The 25256-nt window shown below is 35.8% G+C and overlaps 1 protein-coding gene across 3 annotated transcripts in view; it reads right to left on the reverse strand.

Moving 5' to 3' along the window:
• The window catches only part of EPHA3 (EPH receptor A3), a 323878-nt gene that overhangs the window by 21222 nt on the left and 277400 nt on the right, over positions 1-25256 (reverse strand). For all 3 annotated transcript variants that reach the window (XM_007536015.2, XM_060172106.1, XM_060172107.1), the window contains 2 exons: positions 15278-15339; positions 13085-13294 (listed from right to left, as the gene is read on the reverse strand). In XM_007536015.2, the coding sequence (XP_007536077.1) occupies positions 13085-13294; positions 15278-15339 (272 nt within the window). The remainder of the gene's footprint in view (positions 1-13084; positions 13295-15277; positions 15340-25256) is intronic.

The following is a 25256-nucleotide window of genomic DNA, read 5'->3' on the forward strand; positions in this document are numbered from 1 at the left end:
GAAGTTCATAATGAAATAGTGTCTACTTAGACTTAGATACCCTTTTCATCTATTTCCTATTATACTTCCCTCACTCACTCCCAAGCTATCCTTATCAAAGCAAGGACTGCAAAATCTGAATAAGGGCAAGAGACTGGCCTACATTAATGATGACTCTTTAGTCACTATTAGGCTGCCCCAACAGCTGGGGCCCTATTTGGGAAGTCCTGAGAGTCCCAAACAGACATTATAGACCGAGAACTCAAGTCCATTTCTCCATCATCTCTATCAGGAACAACAAAACAGACCCCTTTGTGGGCCCCCATAGGATCTTGCTCTCAACTTGGATCAATAACAATAGAGAATGTTCCATCCTCTGAAGGGAGGCTTGACAACATGCTCTATGCTACAGCTGAGGAAGATGGGTCCTGATATTGGGGCAGCTTAGGATGCTCCTATTTATGACCACAGAATGTGAGCTCAGATCTACAGGGATGCAGAGGTCACATAAGCTCCTAAGCTGAATATGGGCCCCAGATCACATCAAATTGATGAGGTTTACAGTCAACAGTATTTATACCCCTTTCCCATATTTAGGAGCTACTCTCTTCCCTGATCCAGCTTTCTGGCCCTTTTTCCAACCATGACATCATCTCCCCAAACAATAACTTGGATCCACCTGCATATCAGATTTCAGTATAGCCACAGGCCCTTTGGAATATAACTAAAATACGCCTATTAGCTACACTTACAAAGCAGAGGACCCCCCGCCCCAACTCTTCACCTGCTCTACTCCAGCCTTTAGGTTCATGATTAGTCAACAACTTCTTTCGCTTTATATGTTAACTCTTTTTCCAGCCACCAGGTTCCAGATGCTAGCATGGTGCCAACCAGACTTCCCTGAACAGACAACCCCACCAATGTGTCCTGGAGCTCAGATTCCTCAGAACCCCACATCACTACAGAAAAATAGAGTCAGACTGGGAGTATGGATCAACCTGTCAATACCCATGTTCAGCGGGGAAGCAATTACAGAAGCCAGACCTTCCACATTCTGCATCCCACAATGACCTTAGGTCCATACTCCCAGAGGGTTAAAGAATAAGAAAGCTATCAGGGGAGGGAATGGGATATGAAGTTCTGGTAGTGGGAATTGTGTGGAGTTGTATTCCTCTTATCCTATGGTTTTGTCAATGTTTCCTTTTTATAAATAAAATAAAAAATGCTTTGGGCTGAGACGATATCATAATGGTTTGCATAAGTGACTTTTCATGCTCAAAGCTTTGTGCTTCCAGATGCAATCCTCAGTCCTTGTATCACCAAAAACCAATGCTGAACAATGTTCTCATTAAAAAAAACCACTATGTATTAAGCTAACCGTTATGATTAATTTGTTCAGTGCCCCAACTTATCTAATCTCTGAAATATATTCCACATGCAAGGTAGGGACCATAGGAACAAGATAGATATAATAACCATATTCCTTAGAACTTACAGTCCAGAGGAAGATATTATTTCTATGAGTTATGGCAGACACAAAGGTATCACTTCCATGGAATTTCCTCTCAGTTTAATAAATTCATTTAATAAATATGTGTTGAGTAGCAGCCATATGGGACATATTATGCTGGTCACTCCAGGTGACACAACTATAAATATTATACTGGTCTTCTGTTTGGAAAATATCAGGCAAATAGGAATGGTAATGAGTTGCTGTGAATAACTAAATACAGAAAGCATAAGTGGTGCTTTGGATCTCAGACTTTACAATGCATATGCATCAACCGGGGCTTGCTTCCACTAAATAGGAAATTCTGATTCTGTAGTTAACATATAACAGAGTCTGCATTCTAAACATCTCCAGCTGGTGCTGATCATGTAGCTCAAGGAACTTCACTGGAGAAGGCTGTGGTGGCGCCTCCTGCAATATGGAACAGAGGAGAGATGCTCACTAGAGACTGAGGTGCTCACATATAAATTGAGCCTTGAACAGTGTTTATAATTTTGGGGAGAGCAACAACTAAAAAAATGATAGCTGGGGGCTGGATGGCAGCGCAGTGGGTTAAGCACACATTGTGCAAAGCGTAAGGACTGATTTATGGAACCTGGTTCAAGCCCTGATTCCCACCTGCAGAGGCGTCGCTTCACAAATGGTGAAACAAGTCTGAAGGTGTCTTTCTCTCCCCTCTCTGTCTTTCCTTCTTCTCTTGATTTTTCTCTGTCCTATCCAACAATAACAACAACAGCAATGGCAACAATAATAACAAGGGCAACAAAATGGGGAAAATGGCCTCCAGGAGCTGTGGATTCATGGTGCAGGCACCTAGCTCCAGAAATAACCCTGGAAGCAAAACAAAACAAACAAAAAACAAGACAGCTTTTAGTTCACAATGTCAGATATTTCACATTATCAAAATGTTAAATCATATCCACCGATATGGGTTCTATTGATATCGCACCTAGTGCTACTTTACTGGGTTTGAAGTAATGCTAAAATTGGGGAAAATAAATCAATTTAGAGAAAAACAAGATCAGAAGAGAACACACTAAGCAGAACCTGGACTGGAGCTGGTGTATTGCACCAAAGTAAAAGACAGGAAAGAGAATACGGGGGGAGGGGGGAGAAGAAATCAATTTAGAGAAAACAATCTACAATTAGGTGTGAAGTATCAAGCTTTGCTGAGGCTAAACATTTGCTACTTTGGAATGTGAAAGTACTAGTCCCAGCTTTGCAATTGTCAAATTTCAGAAAAATGACTGGCATCGTCCCTTCATTATCGCACATAATGAAGACTTAAGGAACATGGCTGACACACACCCAGATGCAGAGGGAAATGGCAGACATCAAAGCACAAAGGAGAAGATATATATTCTGGAAGGATTCTGTTAGGTATGAATATACTACAGAGTATGTCTCTATTAAAAATTGTATTTATGTAAATGTCCTCTTTATAGAGAAACCAAGAGGAAAGTGGAGAGAGATATCTGTAGCCCTGTTTCACTGCTCATAAAGCTTTCCCCGTCCAGGTGGGGACTAGGGACTTGAGCCTGGCTCCTTGAGCACTGTAGCACAATGTTCTGAAACTCTATGATCAAATAAATTTCAGTGCACTTTTTTTTTACAAAAATATTTATTTATTTGTTACTGCATAGAGGCAGAGAGAAACTGAGAAGGGAGAGGAAGGGAGACAGAGAAACACCTGACCCCCTGCTTCACCACTGGTGAAACTTTCCTCCTGCGGGTGGGGACCAGGGATTGGAATCTGGATCCTTGTGCATTGTAATGTGTGCTCTTAACCAGATGTACCATTGCCTGGCCCCTTCAGTGCACTTTTTTGGTTACACTAATTCTTTTTTGAGACTACCTTAGCCTAAATTTATTTTATTTATTTGTTTTTACAAGAGTGAGTGAGAATATTAATTACCATTGTAATTACCAGTGATCTAACAAAAAAAAAAACTCTAGATATCAGATATATCCTTTTAAAACTGTCATTCTTTTTAAAAATTTTTTTTAATCTGAAGTCAAGAGTTACCCTCTGCCTCCTAATTCTATCAAAGCCCAATGTGCTGCTTTGTGGTGCAACAAAGTAATTTAGCAGAGCAAATGAGAGGCATTCAGATTAGCTCAACTAGTGCAGAAGTTTCAAAATTAAATGTTCCCTAAATTTATCCAGAAATTTTCCAGCTATCAAACTTCTAGTGTGTAAGTGTGTAGTCATGTTTCTTTGTCTACTGTCCCATCTCACTATTTTGTTACTTCACATGCTTAAAATTAGTATAAAGAAAAGGGAAAAAAAACATGCTTTAGTTATAGAAAAACAATAACAACAACAACAAACAATTCATAGTTCACATTGTTCTATATAGTTCCCATACAACTAATTCTGAATAAATGCCTGAGTACATCGACAGGGAGCCTTTTTTTTTTTTCCTGCCAGGAGCCAGTTGAATATTTATATCATTATTCATGAGGCATGCCATATTATCAACTTAAAATTAGAATTTAATGTTACTATGAAAAAAGTTCCTAGATTTATCAGCTCTTTCGTTAGCCTGCTGTTGCCTTAACGGTGCTGAACCAAGAGATATCACAAACAGGATATGGCCTGTGCGCACTGAATAGTCCTGCTTTAGTAAGAAAAAGGTGTAAATAAATGTTCTTTGCCTTGATCAGTACTTTTATTGAAGCCCCCAGGTTGTTAGATTTTAACCCTAGAATATGTTCAATATTCATGAAGAATTCAGTTTTCTAATTAGAAGATTTCTATTACCTGCTTCCAGGTAGCATTTCAGACTGATTGGTTTAGCTCCAAGAGTCAAGTGATAATCATAGATTCATGACTCTCACCTTGCTGCTGGCCAGTCATCTTGTAAATGATACCATCTATCACTGAACAAATACTGAAGAGAACAGCATATACACTCACCTTTCTTAAATCCTATAATAACTTTTCTACTTGGGAATCTCTCCTGAAGTTTTATTTCAAATTGGTTATTTTTCTTTCATTTTAAGTGGCGGGGACCTGATGGTCTTTGCCAATCAGGGAATAAGACAAAATATTAAAGTTATTTCCAGTAGCATAAATCTACATTCCTCATGCAATTAATAACTATGTATAGATAGGACAATATTAAGTACCTGAGAGAAGCATTTAATCCTAGTTTTCATCTTTTATGTATTCTCTATATATGTCGGTAAATTTTAGAGTATGTTGTTTCTGTAGTAGCTTTATTAATCAAGATCAGTTTTGCTTTTGTTGTTGAAAGATTTCTGTTCTATGCTTTATAGGATGTTTTGTATTATTCTACTAGATTCAATTAGTGTATTCTCAAATGTGACTGTCAAAAAGTGTCTCCAGATAATATCAGATATCTCCTGGAAAGTAAAATGGTCCCTTCTTGAAAACAATTGCTTTAGATAGTCTGTGACAAAAGGAAAGGTAACTGCTCAAATGGGCTCCAAGATTTATCTGGAGTTTTATCAAACTGATTGGAATTACTTAAGTATCTATTACTTACACACAATATTTTTATCACCAATTTGTCTATAGAGGGACAATTTCATATGAAGTAATCTGATATAGGAGTTTTAAAATATAACATCATCGTTTAAGATTTTCCCTCTCATTTAATTTTCCTACTTAATTTGTTTCTCTCCATCTCTTAAAAGATGGGATAGGGGCCAGGTGGTGGCTCACCTGGTTGAGCGCACATGTTACAATGAGCAGGGACCCAGGTTTGATCCCCTGGTCCCCACCTGTAGGGGGAAAGCTTCACAAGTGGTGAAGCAGGCCTGCAGGTGTCTCTCTCTCTCTCTCTCTCTGTTACCCCCTTCCTTCTCAATTTCTGTCTCTATCCAATCAATAAAGATAACTTAAAAAAATTTAAAAAATATAAATAAAAAATAAAAGATGGGATAATACTATAAATAGTGAAATTTAACTAGCTTTATAAACTACACATTTATTTCTTTATCAATAGCCAAATATTTTAATAGAAAACAAGCATCTATTTTCAGTGTCTATATCTACAAAAGCATAAATGACATTTGTACAGACAATAAACAGGAGTTCTTGAAGGCCCAATTTGATTCTGAAATATAACTGAGGGATGAGGCTGGGGTCCATAAATTTTATTTATTCACTTTTACAATAATCTTGATATTCAAACTGAGCATCTGTAAAACTGAGTGTGTAACAACAATACTAATTGAATACACAAGTCCATTTCATTAAATTTTATATAAAATATTGTTGCATAATTCAGTCCCATTTCTGCTGTTTATTGTGATCACAAAAATTCCTACTCCCCTCCTATCACTAAATTTCAGTACTTAAGTCACTGAAATAATGCTCTAGCCCTGCCTTATCAGTTTTTCTATATAGAAGACATATCAAAGTTTTTGATGCTTTTCAAATAATTGCTAAACATATGTTTCAATGACTCTCCAAATATTTGGGTTTATGACAAAAATGGTATCATCATTTGTACATTTTTTCTTTGACAGTAAAACTATTTTAATTCAACTTATTAATTAATTCAAAATGTGAAAAGTCTCAATTATAGTTTAATGGTAAAAATCACTGGGTATTCATAGTTTGAAGCTTAGCTAGTTAATATGATTTTTGAAGAAGTATATTTTAGAAGAAAAAGATTTTAAAATGAATCATTTACATATCATAGTTTCTATACTCACATGGAAGTTTCTCATATCAGGAATGTTTCCAAATGTTTGGAACAAGCTCCAAATCATACCCATGGCACAGGTCTAAATCCTCAGTTGCTTAAGGATCTCCACTTCAAAATTAACACTTAGAAGGTAATATCTGCTTCTCATATTTTCAGTCTAATTTAGATCCACTTCCTCCTAGTGCTGATGTCTTCTGTGTGCATGTATATCAGTGTACTTCTGTGCCAGGGAACTCAAGGTTATTTAATTCACATGAATTTTCAGGTTTAGTGTGACTTGTTAACCTTGGTTTCTGGAATTAGCTTGATCCTACTATTTAACTTTAGCCATTTTTTTTAACTTCTTTGTGAACATATCTTGATTTATAAACTTAGGTTCACTGGATACAAAAAAAAAAGTGACTTTGTGTTAAGCTTTTTTTTTCTATCTCTAACAGCTGATTTGACTTACAAACCTTGGCTTTTTCAACTTTTTTTTTAGCCCACACACATATGAAGTTTGCAAATATTTCCAATTTTAATCATTCTGAACTCTGAAAGACAATACTAATTTTTTTGTAATCAAAAAAGGATTAAGATGGATTTTATGAAAAACAGAGAGCACACCTTCAAGAATGGGAGAGTAGGCAGTTTCTGAACAGGAAAAGTGCTGTTCCTGGTTTTGAACCAAACTGCTTGTATTTTGTACATCATATCTAGATGTATTTCTACAGAATTGCTAAGAATAATTAAAGGGAAAGAATACAATTTTTGGAGGTTCCCAGAAAATGGCAGACTGAGAAGCTGCTAGTGGCTTGAGCTCTAACCACATCTTCTGGAAACACGGGAACCTCACATCTCCACCTTGGAACCTCTACTTCCCCCAGTCCTGGAGCCCTTGGATGGGGCCCACTTTCCCGTGTGCCTCTCCCAATCCATATCAAATGATGTTGCATCTGCCGATCACAACCTAACCAACACAACAATTGCCACCTCAGCATGCTTCACTTCAGACTGTGTCCAGAGACTTCACGTGTGGAATGACAACCCTTCAACTTCATTACTCGGGTGAGACCTTTCCTTTCATAGTATACTCTAATTCCATCTCAGGTGGTTCACTTTCTGACAAAGTCCCCAAACCTAGATAGATATACACCAGTTTCTGTGAGGGAGAGCATATGTTCACACGTATCCGTAAACTACTGCAAAGTGTATGCCTGAAAGCAGGGGTGCACTGGTTTGCAGTGAGTACCCCCTAACATTTCCTCTCCACTATTCCAAGCTTTGGGTCCATGATTGCTCAACAATTTGTTTGGCTTCATGTGTTGGCTCTCTTTTCAGTCACCAGGTTCCAGATGTCATCAGGATGCCGGCCGGGCTTCCCTAGACTGAGGACCCCACCAATGTGTCCTGGAGCTCCGCTTCCCTAGAGACCCACCCTACTAGGGAAAGAGAGAGGCAGACTGGGAGTATGGACCGACCAGTCAACACCCATGTTTACTGGGAAAGCAATTACAGAAGCCAGACCTTCTACCTTCTGCAACCCACAATGACCCTAGGTCCATGCTCCCAGAGGGATAGAGATGGGAAAGCTATCAGGGGAGGGGGTGGGATATGGAGATTGGGTGGTGGGAATTGTGTGGAGTTGTACCCCTCCTACCCTACGGTTTTGTTAATTAATCCTTTCTTAAATAAAAAATAAAAAAGAATTAAAAAAAAGAATATAATTTTTACAGGTAGGTATATAGGAACTTTCTGAGCAGTGGCACTGCATACTTGCCTAACTCTAACCCAGGATTAGTTGAGGTATCCAAAAACCATGTTCATTTTGTCCAGAAACAGCAGTAAAGCAGTAATCACCAAGTAATTCTATTCTCTAAAGATCCTGCAATCCAGTTCCATAAGATTAATGAATTTAGACAATTGAAATGAGACATTTGGCTAAAAGCCTGAATGTTTCAATCACTTAAATAATGTCTACTCACTCACCATGGGTGAGAGATCTTCAAGTCTTGAATTCTAAAGAAAGGGAGGGTAATTGCTGAATTCTCTGGACACTAAGCATAATATCTCATAGCTGCCCTAATTTTCCCCTAATTATAACTACAAATCTCTCCCTGCTGATTTAGAAAATGCTTTGCTGATCCATAGTTCTCATGGCCTTCCTGTGAGCTCTGTCAGGTCATGCTCAGAGTGACAAAGGACTTTAGAGAGTTTATCTTTGTAAACCCTAAGTAATTGAGTGTTTAACCTGGAGGCAAATATTGACTTCTTAGGTTAGAAGCAGAACTACTGAGATAAATCATTTGACTCAGGATTTAGCATCTATCTGTTGTCAAGAACTAAACTTCATCCACTGTAGATAACAGTAGACACCAAGTTGAAGGGCGATCCAAGAATACTCCCAAGGGAAGCATATGTTCAAATCTTAAGTAGTTCAAATCTAAAGGCCACAGTGAAATTGTTCCAGCAGATGTTGACTGCCACAAGAGATCAGAGACAGATGATTTTCTTAGGTAGCAAATGCCTATCCCTTGAACTTTTGAGATTTCTCAACATTATGTGACAGACATAAAAATCATTGAAAATACCAGAAAATCTACAGCTTGCATTGAATTTACTCAAAAGTTATCCAGGAAATTAAATATAAATAATAAAGCATTAAATTAGTTCATCTGATGCATACAATGCAGAGAAAATAGAGATAAGGTTAAACATATATTCTAATATGAGCACAGTGCTTTTCAAAGGGTTTCCATATCAATTTTTGTGAGAAATTTATGTACATGTATACATGTATTTGTAATCTGTAATTTATTTTTTGAAAAAGTCACAGAAATTTATTTGAAATTTTCAAGCACTTTGAATTTTCCAAAGAAATAATATAATAAAGAAGTCAGATCAGTCAGTACCACTAATACTAAATATTTGCAATATAAATAATGTAAGAAGAGTAATTATTATGTAGCATAAATTTTATTCTGTTAGCATGGACACTTTATCATCATTCTTTCTGTCTATCTTCTAAGAATTAAATAGGTACAAACTGGGCACAAGACAATGTGAGAAAAGGCATAATCTTCTCACCCAATTATTAATTATTCAGAATGCATCTTCAGAACAGAAATTATAAGATAACTCCAATTATTCATACTAAAACAAAAAAACAAGTTATTTAGTTTATCTAATTTCTCCAATTTATGTAATAATTGTGGCCCTAAGTCAAAGTAGGAGTTTGAGAAGTGAATTGACTTTAGAAGACAGTATATAACCTTAAAGTAACAGTGCACAATAGTCTACAGTGACTCAGAAGTGTCAAAAGTAAGTAGAAAGACCTAAAAAAAAAAAGCTACCCACAGTACTTAGTTTCTACTTAGACCTAGATACCCTCCTCACCTACTTTTTATTTCACTTCCCTCAATTACTCTAAGCCTAGCCCTGTCAGACAAAGTAAAGACTACAAAAGCTGGATAAGGACAAGGGACTGATATACTTTACTGATGGCCCTTTTGGTCATTACTGGGCCACCCCATCATCCAGGACCCTATTAAGGGAATCGTGGGGTTCCCACATAGATATGATGAGCCTAGACCTCTAACAGACCCCTCTCTCCACCATCACTGGTCATCTCCATCAGGAACAATATCATAAACCCTCTTGTGGGCCTCTATAGGACATTGCCCTCAATGATAGAACAGTTAGAAACTGCCCCACTCTCTGAAGGGAGGCTTGGTCAACATTCTCTGCTACTCAAAGAAGACGGGTCCTGAAATGAATACAGCCTAGAATGTTCCTGGCTATGATCATGGAATGCGAGTTGAGACCAACAGTGATGCAAAGGTTGCACAGGCTCATATGCTAAGTATGGATACACATGGGCCCTAGGTCAAAATGGAGTTTACATTATAGTTAGCAGTATTTATGTACTTTCTCCATATTTGGGAGCCACTCTTTGTCTTGATCCAGCTTTCTAGTCCTATTCTCAACTCTGATATCATCTTCTTAGACAATATTTAAAGCCCACCTGTATGTTAGCTATTGGGCTCAGGCAAAAATTAGTAAAGTCATGGGCCTCTTGGAATATACCTAAAGTAGACTTTCTAGCTTCTTCCAACATGAAGACCCTAAATCTCACCTGCTATATTCTTACATTTAGGTAACTGGTTATTCAACAATTTGTTCTGCTTTATATCTTAATGCTTTTCAGCCACTAAGTTGCAGATGTTAACATGACTTCTGTGGGCAGACGACCTCACTTATGTGTCCTTGAACCCCACCTCCCCAGACTCCTATCTCACTAGGGAAAGATAAAAACAGGGTGGGTATAGGGATCAACTTCTCAATGCCCATGTCCAGTACAGATGCAACTATAGGATCCATACCTCCCACTTTCATCACCCTATAAAGACCTTTGGTCCATACTCGCAGAGGGATACAGAATAGGGAAACTTCCAATGGAGGAAATGGGAGGCGAAACTCTGGTGGTGGGAATTATGTGGAATTGTACCCCTCTTATCTCACAATCTTGTTGATCATTATTAAATAACTAATACAATAAATTAAAACAAGAAGAAAGTATATAAATTACATAAGAATATATTTAAATCATGTGTAAAACAGCAATTTAATCACTATCATGCTAGGATTTTGAATCTCATCTATTTAACCAGATGATTATAAGGATGCAAGTATTCATATATTAAAATGCTAGTATGTTTAAAAACTAAAGTTCATATTTTTAATGATTGAAAATTTTTATTCAGTGGCTAACAGTTTTCACCAATAATAGCATGGTTCTTTTAAAATGAAGGAAATTAAATCAGTAGTCCAAGACAACTGATAAGTGGGGAATGTGTCATAATTGTGTTCTGAAATTCATAAAATGGGAAGTCACAAATTGAATATTTATTTTTCATTTATTTTTCTTCCTCAAGAATAACAAATTTCTGACAAAGTTACATACTCTAGCCATACCCATCCATATATAATATAGCCAGTGTGCTTTTTATGATATTTTTTAACCTTTACTAACAACTGCAGTTACGGGTACTGGGCAGTGGCACACTGAACTGAATACATGTGTTATAATGTGCAAGAACCTGCATCCACTCTCCATTTTCCACCTGCAGAAGGAAAGCCAGACAAGTGGTGAAGCATTGTTGTACGTATCTCTCTCTCTCTCCCCCACCTCTCTCAATTTCTCGCTGCCTCTTTCCAATAAATAAACTAAGAAAAAACAACTGCAGGTATGTCTTCAAGACCTTTCTTGAAAACACACTATGTGGGAGTTGGGCTGTAGCGCAGCGGGTTAAGCGCAGGTGGCGCAAAGCACAAGGACCGGCATAAGGATCCCGGTTCAAACCCCGGCTTCACAAGCCGAGAAGTCGCCGGGCATAAGGATCCCGGTTCAAACCCCGGCTTCACAAGCCGAGAAGTCGCCGGGGAGTCGCTTCACAAGCGGAGAAGCAGGTCTAAAGGTGTCTATCTTTCTCTCCTCCTCTTTGTCTTCCCCTCCTCTCTCCATTTCTCTCTGTCCTATCCAACAACGACAACAACAATAATAACTACAACAATAAAACAACAAGGGCAACAAAAGGGAATAAATAAATAAAAATAAAATATTTTAAAAAAGAAAAAAGAAAACACAATATGTGAATATATTAATTTTTTTCTTATTTAATAAGCACTAGAATATTTATTGGGTTTTTTCAATATGTTAATTGGAATAATGCTTTTCTAAGTGTCCCCCAAGAGCATTCATGGGGTCTGTAACACTGAATACTTTTTAAAAATATATTTTTATTATTACCTTTATTTATTATTTATTAGATAAAGACAGCCAGAAATTGAGAGGGAAGGAGGAGATAGAGAGGGAGACAGAGAGACACCTGCCTCCCTGCTTCACCACTCATGAAGCTTTCCCTCTGCAGGAGGGGCCTTGTGGACTTGTAACATGTGCTCTCAACCAGGTGTGCCATCACCTGGCCCCACTGAAAACTTTTCAGAACAACAAATGTCATCCCTTTTTCCACTTTTAAGAACCCCAAAGTATGCTATGCCATTTTACAAAGCTTACAAGATGCACAATCATACTATAAAGTAGAAAGTGTCAATGCTTGAACACTTCGTGCATAGTGAGAAATAAGGAATAACTTTAAGTACCAAAATTTAAAAAATCGGATTTCCCCACCAATACCTTTCCCATGCAAAAGACAACTCCTGTCTCCACAAAGTGCATTGAGTGATCTCAGTTGACTTTTTTTTTTAAAAAAAATAATAACAGTACTATACACTTCAGACACTATCACAAGTAGTGTGATAAACTGCTTTAAGTTGAAAGGTTAAGAATTTGCTAAATTGGGGGTGAGGAGACAGCATAATGGTTATGCGAGAGACTCATGCCTGAGGCTCTAAGGTCCCATGTTAAGTCCTCAGCACCACCAAAAGCCAGAGCAATACAGTGCTCTGGTCTTTCTTGCCATGTCTTTCTGTATCTCTCTCATTCTCATTAAAATATTTTTTTTAAAAAAGAATTTGCTAAATTTTCCTTCCAGCTTAAAAAAACTTTAATGCAGAATTAGTTGATATAATTTCCATTCTACTCCTCTACCTGACCTGTTACATGCAAAGATGTTTTAAAGATCAGAACAGAACTGACATATTGTATTCATTTAGTGACACTGGACCAAATAATACTCTAATATTTCCTTAGTAGATTTAACTCTTTACCCAGAGACAGATAATTTTTGAGGATAAATTGGGAAAGGTCTAGCTTTATAAAGCATATCCTTCTCTCTTCATGGAATAAATACCAGTATTTCAAGGGATACATTTTATTTAAGGGAAATAAAATGAGAAGTAACTATAGAATACTTATTTCATGTCAATGCAATGTATATTGGAAAATAAAAATCAAACACAGGACATTACTCACTCTTGTTGTGTAAGCAGCTTCTGGATCATCTTCTAGAACACGTGAAAGTCCAAAGTCAGAGACCTTACACACCAAATTACTGTTGATGAGGATGTTCCGAGCCGCAAGGTCTCGGTGAACATAGCCCATGTCTGAGAGGTACTTCATACCAGATGCTATCCCTCGAAGCATCCCTACTAGTTGGATGACTGTAAACTGGGCATCATGTTTCTGAGAAATATTTCAAATTGTATAATTAACCATTTTACTATTCCTTAAAGACATGTTACTTAAAATGTCATATACTAAACTTATGAATAGACCAGTTATATACATTTTAGTTCTAATCAATCTGGCCTAATAAGATATGTGAATACATGAATACACAAGGAGAAAACAAAATGGCAATGAGATGTTATCAAATATTTTGTGACAAGAAGCACCTCAATATCTGATCTCAGGTTCAAAGCTAAGATTTTTTTATTGTTTATTTTTCACCACTCCCATCATCAAAGATCTGTGTCCCCATCCTCACCCTCATTGGTAACCACTGTCTCCCACAGCCTCCCACAGCCACAACTAAGACTTTATAGTCACTAGAACACATACAAATTTCCTCCTCAGAAACTGTAATGTCAAGAAGACAGGATGAAATAAAAACCTGTGGTTGATTTAGACTTTTACATAATAGTTTGACTGAATGCTCACTTTCTTTCTTACCACCATTTATTTTGTTGTTTCAAATAGGTGTCAATTTTCAAATTATGATTATAAAATATAATTATAAATAACTAGCAAGACATGGTTAATGAATATTTGACTTCTTATTTAATCTTAAACTAAATAGAAATTAATAGTTAAAGTACTTGATTAAGAAAGATATTTGGAGCTGATGATATCGCATCATGGTTATGCAGAAAGGCTTTCATGCCTGAGACACTGAAGGTCCCACGTTCAATCACTAGTACCACCAGAGTTGAGCAGTACTTTAGCAAACAAATAAGTAAATAAATAAATATAATAAAATTACGACTAATAATAATGAATTTAATCTACTTGGATTAAAAAAAAACACTGCTGCACAGCAAAAGAAATCACCACCCAACCAAAGAGACCCTTTACAGAATGGGGGAAGATCTTTACATGCTATAAATGAGACAAAAGACTAATAAACCAAAATATATAAACATCTCACCAAACTCAGCCACAAAAAACTCAAATGATCCTTCCCAAAAGTAAAAAGAAGATATTAATAGAATATTTACCAAAGAAGAGATCCAGAGGATCAATAGCCACATGAAAAAAATGCTTCAAGTCATTGATTATCAAAGAAAGGCAAATAAAGACATTAGAAATGATAGCAACAACAAGTGCTGGAGAGGTTGTTGGGGCAAAGGGCCCCTCCCACACTACTAGAGGGAATGTAAATTGGTAGAACTCCTTTAGAGAGCAGTCTGGAGAACTCTCAGAAGGCTAGAAATGGACCTACCTCATGACCCTACTACAATTTCTCTCCTGAGGACACATCTTCAGGAGCCAAACACACTCATCCAAAAAGATATGTATATATCTATGTTCATAGAAGAACCATTTATAATAGCCAAAACCTGGAAGCAACCTAGCTGTCCAACAACAGATAAGTGGTTGAGAATGTTGTGGTACATATACATAATGGAATACTATTTAGCTACTAACAATAATGAATTCACCTTCTTCACCTCATCTTGGATAGAACTTGAAGGAATCATGTTAAGTGAGGTAACCCAGAAGAGAAAGATGAATATAGGATGATATAACTTATGAACAGAAGTTGAGAAATAACAGAAATGGGAAACACAAAGTAGAACTCGGACTGGACTTGGGATATTTTTTCAAAATAAAAGACACAAGGTGGGGGGTGAGGGGAATAAGGGTAGGCTTTTATATCCTGACATATGATAGTGAAGGAGGACCTAGGCTGTGGGTTAGAGTATTTTGAAGAAAACTGAGAAATTTCACACATGTACTAGCAACTGTTTCTACTGTAAGTCATTAATTCCCCAATAAAAAACAAAAAAATCATTTGACTTTAAAATTTTATTTTCTAATTGCTTGCCACAGTATTAGAAGTTGTTGCTAGTATTTCTTAGTAGTTGATTCCTTATTTACAAATGTGTGTATGTATATATGTCAAAATATGGTATATTATGAATGAATACAAAATACTGTACTTACACGTAAAAAACTATCCAAGGACCCATTCTCCATGTATTCTGTGACAATCATCACTGGTTTACCTAGATATGTGACAAATATAGTTATGACTACAATAACCATTTATACTTTGTAAAAATATTACAGAGCTACATACATATTGTAAGTCCTCTTTCATGTCTTTTAAAATGCAGCAATTAAATTAATTTCTTACCATCATGGACTGTACATAAACACTGTACAAAACAATTAAGCCTAATAGTTGAAACTTTTTCAAACTGTATTTTATCTACTCATTAAAATTATAGTCAATGCTAACTACTTAATTGTAAAATAAAATCCTTATAGATAGTAATTTATAAGAACAATTTTGTAAATATATAGTCTTACATAGCATTAATGCTTTCAGGAATTAAATGTTCTATGTATGTGAAAGATATTAACTTAAATATTGTCTATATTAACTTATTGTTTACTATCATTTCCATTTTACACATATCTAGATATAATAATTAACTTGCCTGTTTCATACAGCTAGTCAGGTACAAAACCAAGTGCTACAAGCTGAATGAAGCATTGTGCTGTCACTACTGTAAATTCATACTGAAGGAAACATTTTAAAAATGCAGGAAAACATATACACAAAGTACTAAGTATAATGATATAAAGACCTAGAGTTAGAATAATGGTTCAACTCTTGTCAATGATTTGAATGTGAATTCCAGGAATTATTTTTAATTAAAATGACTACATGCAATACTAGCACTTTAGACTATCATTATAATCTAACGCTACATGAACAAAGATAAACATGTAACTATATACACTATGATAATGAATAGGAAAAGTAGTAATACCAATCACTTTAAGAGGAATAAAGAAAATAAATTTTTATATAGACTGGATATTTTTAATATACAGTAAAGTATTTCTATTGTAGAATCATTACAGTATTATTGTTGGAGTTCACACTTCAATCTTTACATTCTTTTGTTTCACCAATATGCATCACTCTCATTTCAGTGGCCTCTCTATTGAAATAACTGTGGATTTAAGAAGCTGAAGTCACAGTACCTACTACATGAGCAAATGTCTATTATAGCTGTTTCTAATTTCAAAGTCTACATATATCTCTCTTCCTTTATTACCATAGTTTCATTTTAATTATAAGTTTATGGCTTAAGAAAGGAGAAATCATTCCTCACCTATGTCTATAACTGTATTATGTCTAAAATGTTTATAGCTGAAAGACTCTGAACAAAATAGTATATTTTAAACAAACATTGATTAATATATAACTATATAAAACACATATTTTATTATGTATTCATCAATATTTTCCATATAACTTTCTTTGTGGAGGTCAGTTTGCTATACTCATACTAACAAATAACTTCCTTTCCTTATTTTTTTCCTTATTGTGGATGAAAAATTTTAATTATTGCTTGTTTTAAATTATGTCTTACTATCACGATAGATATTCTTGCTACAATGAACTATATTCCAAATCATTTGTCTCACCTATGAAGAGGTAAGAACACTTATTTAAGTACTAATAAATTTTCTGGCTTATTTTCATATATATAGAATACTTAGTCATGTATTTTGGGTACTATCACATCATCTAGTTACTTGAATAATCTCTGAAAAAAATGATAATAAAAATCCTGAATCTCCCAAATTTAGTTCTTCAAATTTCTAGCTAAATTTGGCAAATTCAAAATAATGCAGAGGAGTGACTTAGAATAAAATGGAATGAGTGGACATGATTGAATTGAAATTTGCAAGACCATGTTCTCCATGAATTCTTGATTTCTATGTTATATCCTTATGTGTCACTAGGAAGAATGACACATCACCGAAACTCAATCTATCACTTTAATATAATTATTTTGCCTCATGCAATGAATTCCTAAATCCTGTGGACAGATACTGTGGTTTGCGTACTTCCTAGACCTTTGCTTATCATTTTTTTTCCTCCTGGCTCCCAGACTTATGACCATTTCATATCTCATTAACATGTCTAGTAGAATGTTTGGCAAGGCAAATTAAAGTAGCTGCAAAATAAAACCAGTCAATTAAACCATGACTTTTCAGAAATCAGATCAGGCTGAATTTTAACTCTATAATTTAGGTATTTATAAACACACTGGTTAAGATGCGAAAGTCTGAAAATGTGCTTTGGATTAACTTCAAAGACTCATCAAACCCAAATGTACAAGCATGGAGTAAACAGAATCATAAATATTCTACCTAGGAAAGGAATGTAGTATCTTCATTCAGTTTTCCCTTGTGATTTTGATTATGATAAATAAGGTTAAAGGAAAAGAAACCCTACAATAGTGGTGAGAATTGGTTCTAACATGTATTAAATCTAGTTGGTGTTTGTTTACAAAATGTCAATTTATCTACACATGATACAATGTGTTTTATTCAGTTTGCATGCTTTGTTATTTTTTCTTTATTAAAAGTTATAGTATTATTTTGTCAATATAGATCATATATCATTAATGTCCCTGAGAAATCTTAAAGCACATCAGAGTCTATATAATAAATTCAAATTAATTTATTTTCCTATTATAGGCTGAAATTAAACTTCATAAGAATGAACAATTTCTCCGTGGCATTTCACTTTTTTTATATTGATTTATGAGTACAGATCAATTTGTGATCTTTCATTATTAAGATCCAAAGCAAACAAATCAGTCGATCACAGTCGGTTAGAATCATTTCCAAAACTTTCTCCTGTAGCTCAGAGCTATTACAAGTCATTGAACCACAGTTTCATGATAGAAGTGGTTCAAAATGTCTAATATTAGATTCAGAATGATCTATCTTATCATAACCTTCCTTAAAAAATGTCTGTAGGGGAGTCTAGTGGTAGCGCAGCGGGTTAAGTGCACGTGACACAAAGTGCAAAGACCAGCATAAGGATCCTGGTTCGAGCCCCCGGCTACCCACCTGTAGGGGGGTGGCTTCATGAGTAGTGAAGCAGGTCTGCAGGTGTCGCTCTTCCTCTCCCCCTCTCTGTCTTCCCTTCCTCTCTCCATTTCTCTCTGCCCTATCCAACAATAACAACAACAAGAGCAACAAAAGGGAAAATAAATAAAATAAAAATAAAGTAATATAATCTGGGAGTATGGCTCAACCATTCAACGCCCATGTTCAGCAGGGAAGCAATTACAAGCCAGACCTTCCACCTTCTGCAAACCACAACTACCCTGGGTCCATACTCCCAGAGGGACAGAGAATGGGAAAGTTATCAGGGGAGGGGATGGGATATGGAGATCGCGTGGTGGGAATTGTGTGGAACTGTAGCCCCTCTTATCCTATAGTTTTGTTAATGTCTACTTTCTTAAATTAAAAAAAGGAAATAAATTAATTAATTTTAAAAATGTAAAAAAAAGGTAGTGAAATAAGTATGTATTCAGACATTTAAATTATTATCATAATTATTAAATAAACATTTTAATATTTATTTTGTAAGGCAAACAGAGTACAAGAAACAGAAAGAGAGTAAGAAGAACATTGTACTGGTCTGGTATATACAATGCAGGGTCTCAACCCAGAGATTCATATATGCAAGCTTGTGCTCTACAGTTGAGTCACATACATGGCTACAAATGTCGGTTTTAGACCAAAATATTTTCATTACAAAATATGAATCTGTCTCAGTAGGTGACTCACCTGGTAGAGCACATATGTTATGAAGTTTGAAAACTGGTTCAAATCCTGGGATGGTCTGAAATGGAGAAGCTTCTTGAATGGTGGAGAAACTCTTCTCTTCCTGTCTCTGTCTCTCTATCTCCCATCTTCTATCTGAATTTTTTTTTCATTTTATATAAAGACAGAGAAGTGGAGAAGGAAGTGGGAGATAAACAGATTGACAGACACACAAACTGCAGCACTGTCACCACTTATGAAACTTCCCTCCTGTAGGCGGGGACCAGCAGCTTGATCTGGCTTCTGGCACACTGTAATGTCTGAGCTGAAGCTGCCACCACTGGCCCCTCTATTTGAAAATATCAAAAAAAAAAATCTTTACTCCAGAAAGTTATATGATAATACAAGTCAGTGATAACTTAGTACAATTTCAATTAAAAACTGTATTTATAAATTTATTATTTTAAAATTTTTAATATTTACTTCCTTTTTTTGCTCTTGTTATTTTATTGTTGTAGTTATTATTATTTTGTTGTTATTGATGTCATTGTTATTGGATAGGACAGACAGAAATGGAGAGAGGAGGGGAAGACAGAGAGAGGGAAAGACACCTGCAGATGTGCTTTACCGCCTGTGAAGCGACTTCCCTGCAGGTGGGGAGCCGAGGCTCGAACCAGGATCCTTAACACCAATTCTTAGCTTCGTGCCACGTGCACTTAACCCTCTGCGCTACCACCCGACTCCCCTATAAATTACTAAGTAAATTTATTGAAATTCGATCAATCCCCAGAGGAAATTATGTTAACTAATACTAACAATAATTTTGTCTTATTTACTGTATGTCTTCTTTCTTTAAAAAAGATTTATTAATTTACTTCAGGAGGAAAAGAGAGGAATAAAGAGAAATCAAACTGATGTAAGTGCTTCACTGTAGCAGTTGACATCTCTCAGACTGATTCATAGTATACAATCTAAATTTCTTACTTTTCAGCCACTACTATTCAGCCTCACCATGTAGTCAGAATCAAGGCAGAAACTTTGAAAAAAGTGCACAGACAAGAAAAGGGAAATTGATAAGACATGTCACACTATTCACTATATCACCTCAACATTTTTTTTCATCTGTGTATGTTCGGTTTTCTTTATCATTTTAAACATATGGAGTATAATGATTGCTAGTGTTATCCTAGTCTGATAGTTGTGCCATTTCTGGATCTATTGCTAACTCTGATTTTCCTCATTTTCTTATGAAACACTAAGAAGTTAACTGAATGCCTTGAGCATGCACTGTGTCATCAAAAGGCCTCCCCAGCCAGATGTTTTTATTCTATATACAAAAAAGAGATGCTGAGGAGATAGGAAGATAGACAATGAGGAGAGAGGGAAAGACACCAAACACTACTTCATCATCTATGTAGTGGCCATGTGGTGCTGGGATCATACCAGTATCACATATGGTTGAGATGTGAACTTTTTTTTAAAGATAGTTTCTAGGTACATTCAAATTATGCTCTGATTGTTTTCAATGTTAAATTAAGTTTTTAAAAATTATCAGACATTCATTTTTCAAAATGATTAGGGAGAATATACACCACTCCTTTGGTTTGTATTTCAAACATGTTTAATTCAATCAAGAGAAAAATGAACAGTATTGAAATTGGGGAACGTTCTTTAAAAATATAAGTTTATACTGCCTTATTTTATTATCCAACATAGTAAAATTTTTCTCAGTTTTATTGACAGGTATTATTAGGTATTTAAATAGAAATGCTCTGAATTCATTTTTCAAACTGCACTCATAAATTCTATGATATTTTTTGTCATCAAAAGTTTGAGCAGTTTTTTTTTAATTGTATGTGTAAGAGATAAAAAGCCACAGTGAAATTACACATATGATGGAAACTCACAGAATTATTATTTAATAATTTACTTATTGGATGTATACAGAAGAATTGAGATGGAAGGGAAGAAGGGAAAGAATTGAGAGAAGAGGAGAGAGAGAGAGAGAGAGAGAACTGCTTCACCACTTGTAAAGTTTCTTCCATGCAGGCAGGGGCCCAGGAAATGAACCTGGTCTTTGCATTCAATAGATTGTGCACTCAGCAAGGTGTGCCACCACCCATCCCTCACAAAACTATTTTAACTTTGAGAAATGATCTCACTGCTCTTTCCATGAAATTCAATAGTTCAAGGTTACAGTTAAATTGAATTACTGTTTAGAAAAATATCAGAATGGAATCTCTTCACAAGCCTGCATTAATGTCTTCTGGTATTAGTTCTTGCAATTTCACTTGTTCAAATGTGAGCAATGGGAGATCTTCATATCTGTATATCATTTCACTAATGTAGTGATGGCAGAATTGCCGAGCAGTTGCTATAAACAATTTCCATCTTTTTGAACTTCAACTACAATTGATACCACATGTTAGAACTAATTCCTGTCAGACTCTGCCCCCTTCCCTCCTCAGATTTCTGCTACTTTGAAGATCAGAGACTCTCTCACCTTCTCTTGTTTAAGATCATCATGCTCAAGACTTGCCATCACTATTGTTTATGGCTTTTTTTCAGGTGAATGAAAGCGCAATAATTGAACTAAAAATGTTTTCTGAATAATGTAAATTTCAAAGCACTTCCAGATTAACTGTGAAAATCTTCAAACTCAACCAGAAGTGGTAACTTAGATTTGCATAACTTTATTCTACTTAACAAATAATTAATATTGAAATGTATTCTTTAAAAAATACTTCTTTTTAAAGAGAGATACAGCATAAGAACCAGAACATCACTTTGGCACAAGAGAATATGGTGGTTTATCTTAGGATCTCTTGCTTGACAGTCTAGAAGTTTATCAACTGCATCATGTGCAGGGTCCCATGTATTCCTTTTTGAAGTATCTGAGGGCTAGATAGTTGTGCACACAATTGAACACATTACCATGCTCAAGGACCCAGGTTTAAGTGGTGAAGCAGTGCTCCTCTCTCTCTCTCTCTCTCTCTCTTGCCTCCAGGGTTATTGTTGGGGCTCAGTGACTGCACTACCAATCCACTGCTCCTGAAGTTCACTTTTTTTCCACTTTATTGAATAGTCCTGAAGGGGAGATAAAGAGGGGGAGAGAAAAATAGATACCTGCAGATCTGCTTCACTGCTTGTGAAGCAACTGTCCCTACAGGTGGGAAGCTGAGGGTTTGAACCAGTGTTCACTTAAGCAGGTGCGCTACCACCCATCCCCCTCTTTCTCCCTCTCTGTCTTCCCCTTCTCTATTGATTTCTTTCTATTCCTATGCGGGGAACGCTTAAATAGAATCTTTTTAAATGCACCTGTAAACATTAAAGTATTCTTTTTTTCAGATATTGTTTTACCTTTAATATGTTATTTATTTATTAATGAAAGAGAGAAGGGATGACACCAGAGCATTGCTCAGCTCTGCTTCACAATGTTGATGGAAACTTAACCTGTCATTTGGAGCCACAGGCATGAAAGTCTTTTCATAGTAATTATACTGTTTCCTGAGCCCCAGAGCTAACTTCATGTTATAAGTGAGTCTTAGTGAGTGGCTTGATTTGCTTGAGTTCTAAGAACCAGGAGGTTGAGTTAGAGTTGAATTCCCACACTCTTATTTCTTAATTCATATACAGATAAACTAGATTTATTCTTTTAAAAACAATTTGAAGGCTGACAAGATAGTGCACAGGATTGTGTACCTACTATTTGACTCATCTTCCAGCCTGGCTGTGTCTTGACACAGGAGGAAACCTAAATTCTGTGGTATGTTCCTTGTTTCACACTAAAATGATAAAGCCTTGATGTTCACAAAACTAGTTCATAAATTATAAGTTCTGTATCACTTTTTTTGCATGCATTCCTGAACTTGACTGGTATATTGTTCCAATAGTCATATTGTCTCAAAAAACAAAAAACAATAGTGGATTCAATAAATTCCAGTGACAAAATTGTCTTATTAAGACATATATACATGGATATATATATTCATCCACCTGGGTTACTGGTGGGGCCTGGTGACTCTAACATATCCAGTGGTTGCTCATTTTATTTTGTATTTTCTTTTCTTATAAATAGAAATAGAAAGGGAGATAGAGGGAGGAGAAACAGAGAGAGAGAGGGGCTGGATGGTGGCGCAGCTGGTTGAGCACACATCTTACAGTGTTCAGGGACCCAGATTTGAGGCCACAGTCTCCACCTGCAGGGGAAAGCTTTACCAGTGGTGAAGCAGTGTTGCAGGTCTGTCTACCTGTCTGTCCGTCTGTCTATCTGTCTATCTATCTATCTATCTATCTATCTATCTATCTATCTATCTATCTATCATCAATCTATCCATTTCTATCCTTCCATCTAGATTTCTGGCTATCTCTATCCAAAAAATAAAGATAATAAAATAAAATTAATTTTAAAAAAGAGAAATGGAGAGAAAAATAAAGAGAAAGGGAGGGAGAGAGGGAGAGAAAGAGAGAGAGAGAGAGAGAGAGAGAGAGAGAGAGAGAGAGAGAGAGAGAGATTGAGAGTAAAAGACCTACAATACTACCCCAGTGCTTCTGAAGATTCTCCTCTGGTGGTGAGGGCTTGAACCTGGGTCCTTGTGCAGGGTAATTTGTACACTCAACCAGGTGCTCCATCGCCTAGCAGGACGACAGTTTTATTTCTATTTAACTATTGCAAAGTACTAGAGTTAGAACTTTAAGCATAGCATTAAGTTAACACTAAACTTCAAATATCTGTTTGGCACTGGTTACATGGTTATGTATCCACTAGATGAGCTGTGATTGGGACTGATCTAGCTTGTTTTGGCAGCTTCTTTCATGATTTATTTGAACAGGGAAACATGCCAAATTTATAATTTTCACCTTTAAGAATAAAGCAGTTGTAACTCATATTAGAATGTTAAACTCAAACTTGAAAAAAATATTTATTTTAATTTTATTATTTTTTTCTGAGGGTTGGGTGGTGGTGCATTTAGTTCAGCATACATATCACCAAATGCAAGGACCCAAGCTCAAGCCCATGTTCACCAGCTGCATGGGGTCTGGTTCACAAGCTGTGAAGCAGGTCTATAGGTGTCTAGCTTTACTCTTTCTATCTCCCCATCCTTTCTTAATTTCTCTCAGTTCCATATAACAAAAATTAGAAAGAAAAAGGATAAAATGGCCTCTGGGAGTGGTGGAATCATATGCTGGCACCAAGCCCCAGCACTAGCCCTGGTGGCAACAAAACACACAAATAAGAAGATTTTATTTTTTTCTTAAATGTTTCCTGCATTTTAGTTTTTAGTCTTATTTCCTGAATATATTTTCCAGATGATTATCTCATATTTATTTAAGTATTTAGTTTTCTTTTTCTGAAGAAAACACAACACAGTAATAATGGTTGAATATTACTTATAGTTTAGTAAATGAATTTATAGGAAACAATCAGAAAAGCAAAATACGCTTTAATAATTCATAACACTGGGAACAAAGAAATCAAGTTATATCTAATAAATATGCTAGCCTATCAGTAAATTTATATTTAATCTTAATATTTACCTTGACAATCACAGTTATCCGACTTTTCCCCCTCATTGTTAATGTTAGAGAAATTTGATGATAATTCTCAGACATCTGATGAGAGGAAGAAAGTGAATAGAAAGGCCAGGGCACTGTTCAGCTCTAGCAGTAAATGGTTCTTAGCTTTGCCTCGTAACTATTGATCTTCTGAGTCTCAGGCATGGGACTCTGGTGCTCTCATAGTCTGTGATATCTCCACAGTCTCAACTCACTATTCTTTTCTTCATTAACCACTCAGTTTTTATCCCTAAACATTAGCAGATTCACTTTCTATTGTGATATAAATTATATTTTAGCCACTGATTACCAAGTATCAATGAGTCTTGTCTTATTTGTAAATTTACATTTTACTTTAGGCATTAAATTAAGTTAAAAAAAAAGTCTTGGCTTGAGGGATTCCCTGTTATAATTAAAGTATTATGGCTGATAAAAATAACATATGAAGTGGGCAGAAGGTAGATAGCATAATGGTTATGCAAACAGACTCTCATGCCTGAGGTTCCAAAGTCCCAGGTTCAATCCCCCACACCACCATAAGTCAGAGTTGAACAGTGCTCTGGTTAAAAAAAAAAAGAAGAAGAAGAAGAAGAAAAAACATATAAAACAACAAATAGAATGAAAAAGATCAACACATTTTTTTTTTTATTTACAGTAGAGGACAGAGATGAAAGGAATAGACTAAATCCTATTTCTAGAATGTGTTGATTAGACAAGTTGTTTCCTACTTAGTTATTTCTTCCTTACATGAAAAGTGAATTTGCATAGATAATTCACAGGG

This window comes from Erinaceus europaeus, chromosome 14, assembly GCF_950295315.1.
Source record: "Erinaceus europaeus chromosome 14, mEriEur2.1, whole genome shotgun sequence".
Lineage (NCBI taxonomy): Eukaryota > Metazoa > Chordata > Mammalia > Eulipotyphla > Erinaceidae > Erinaceus > Erinaceus europaeus.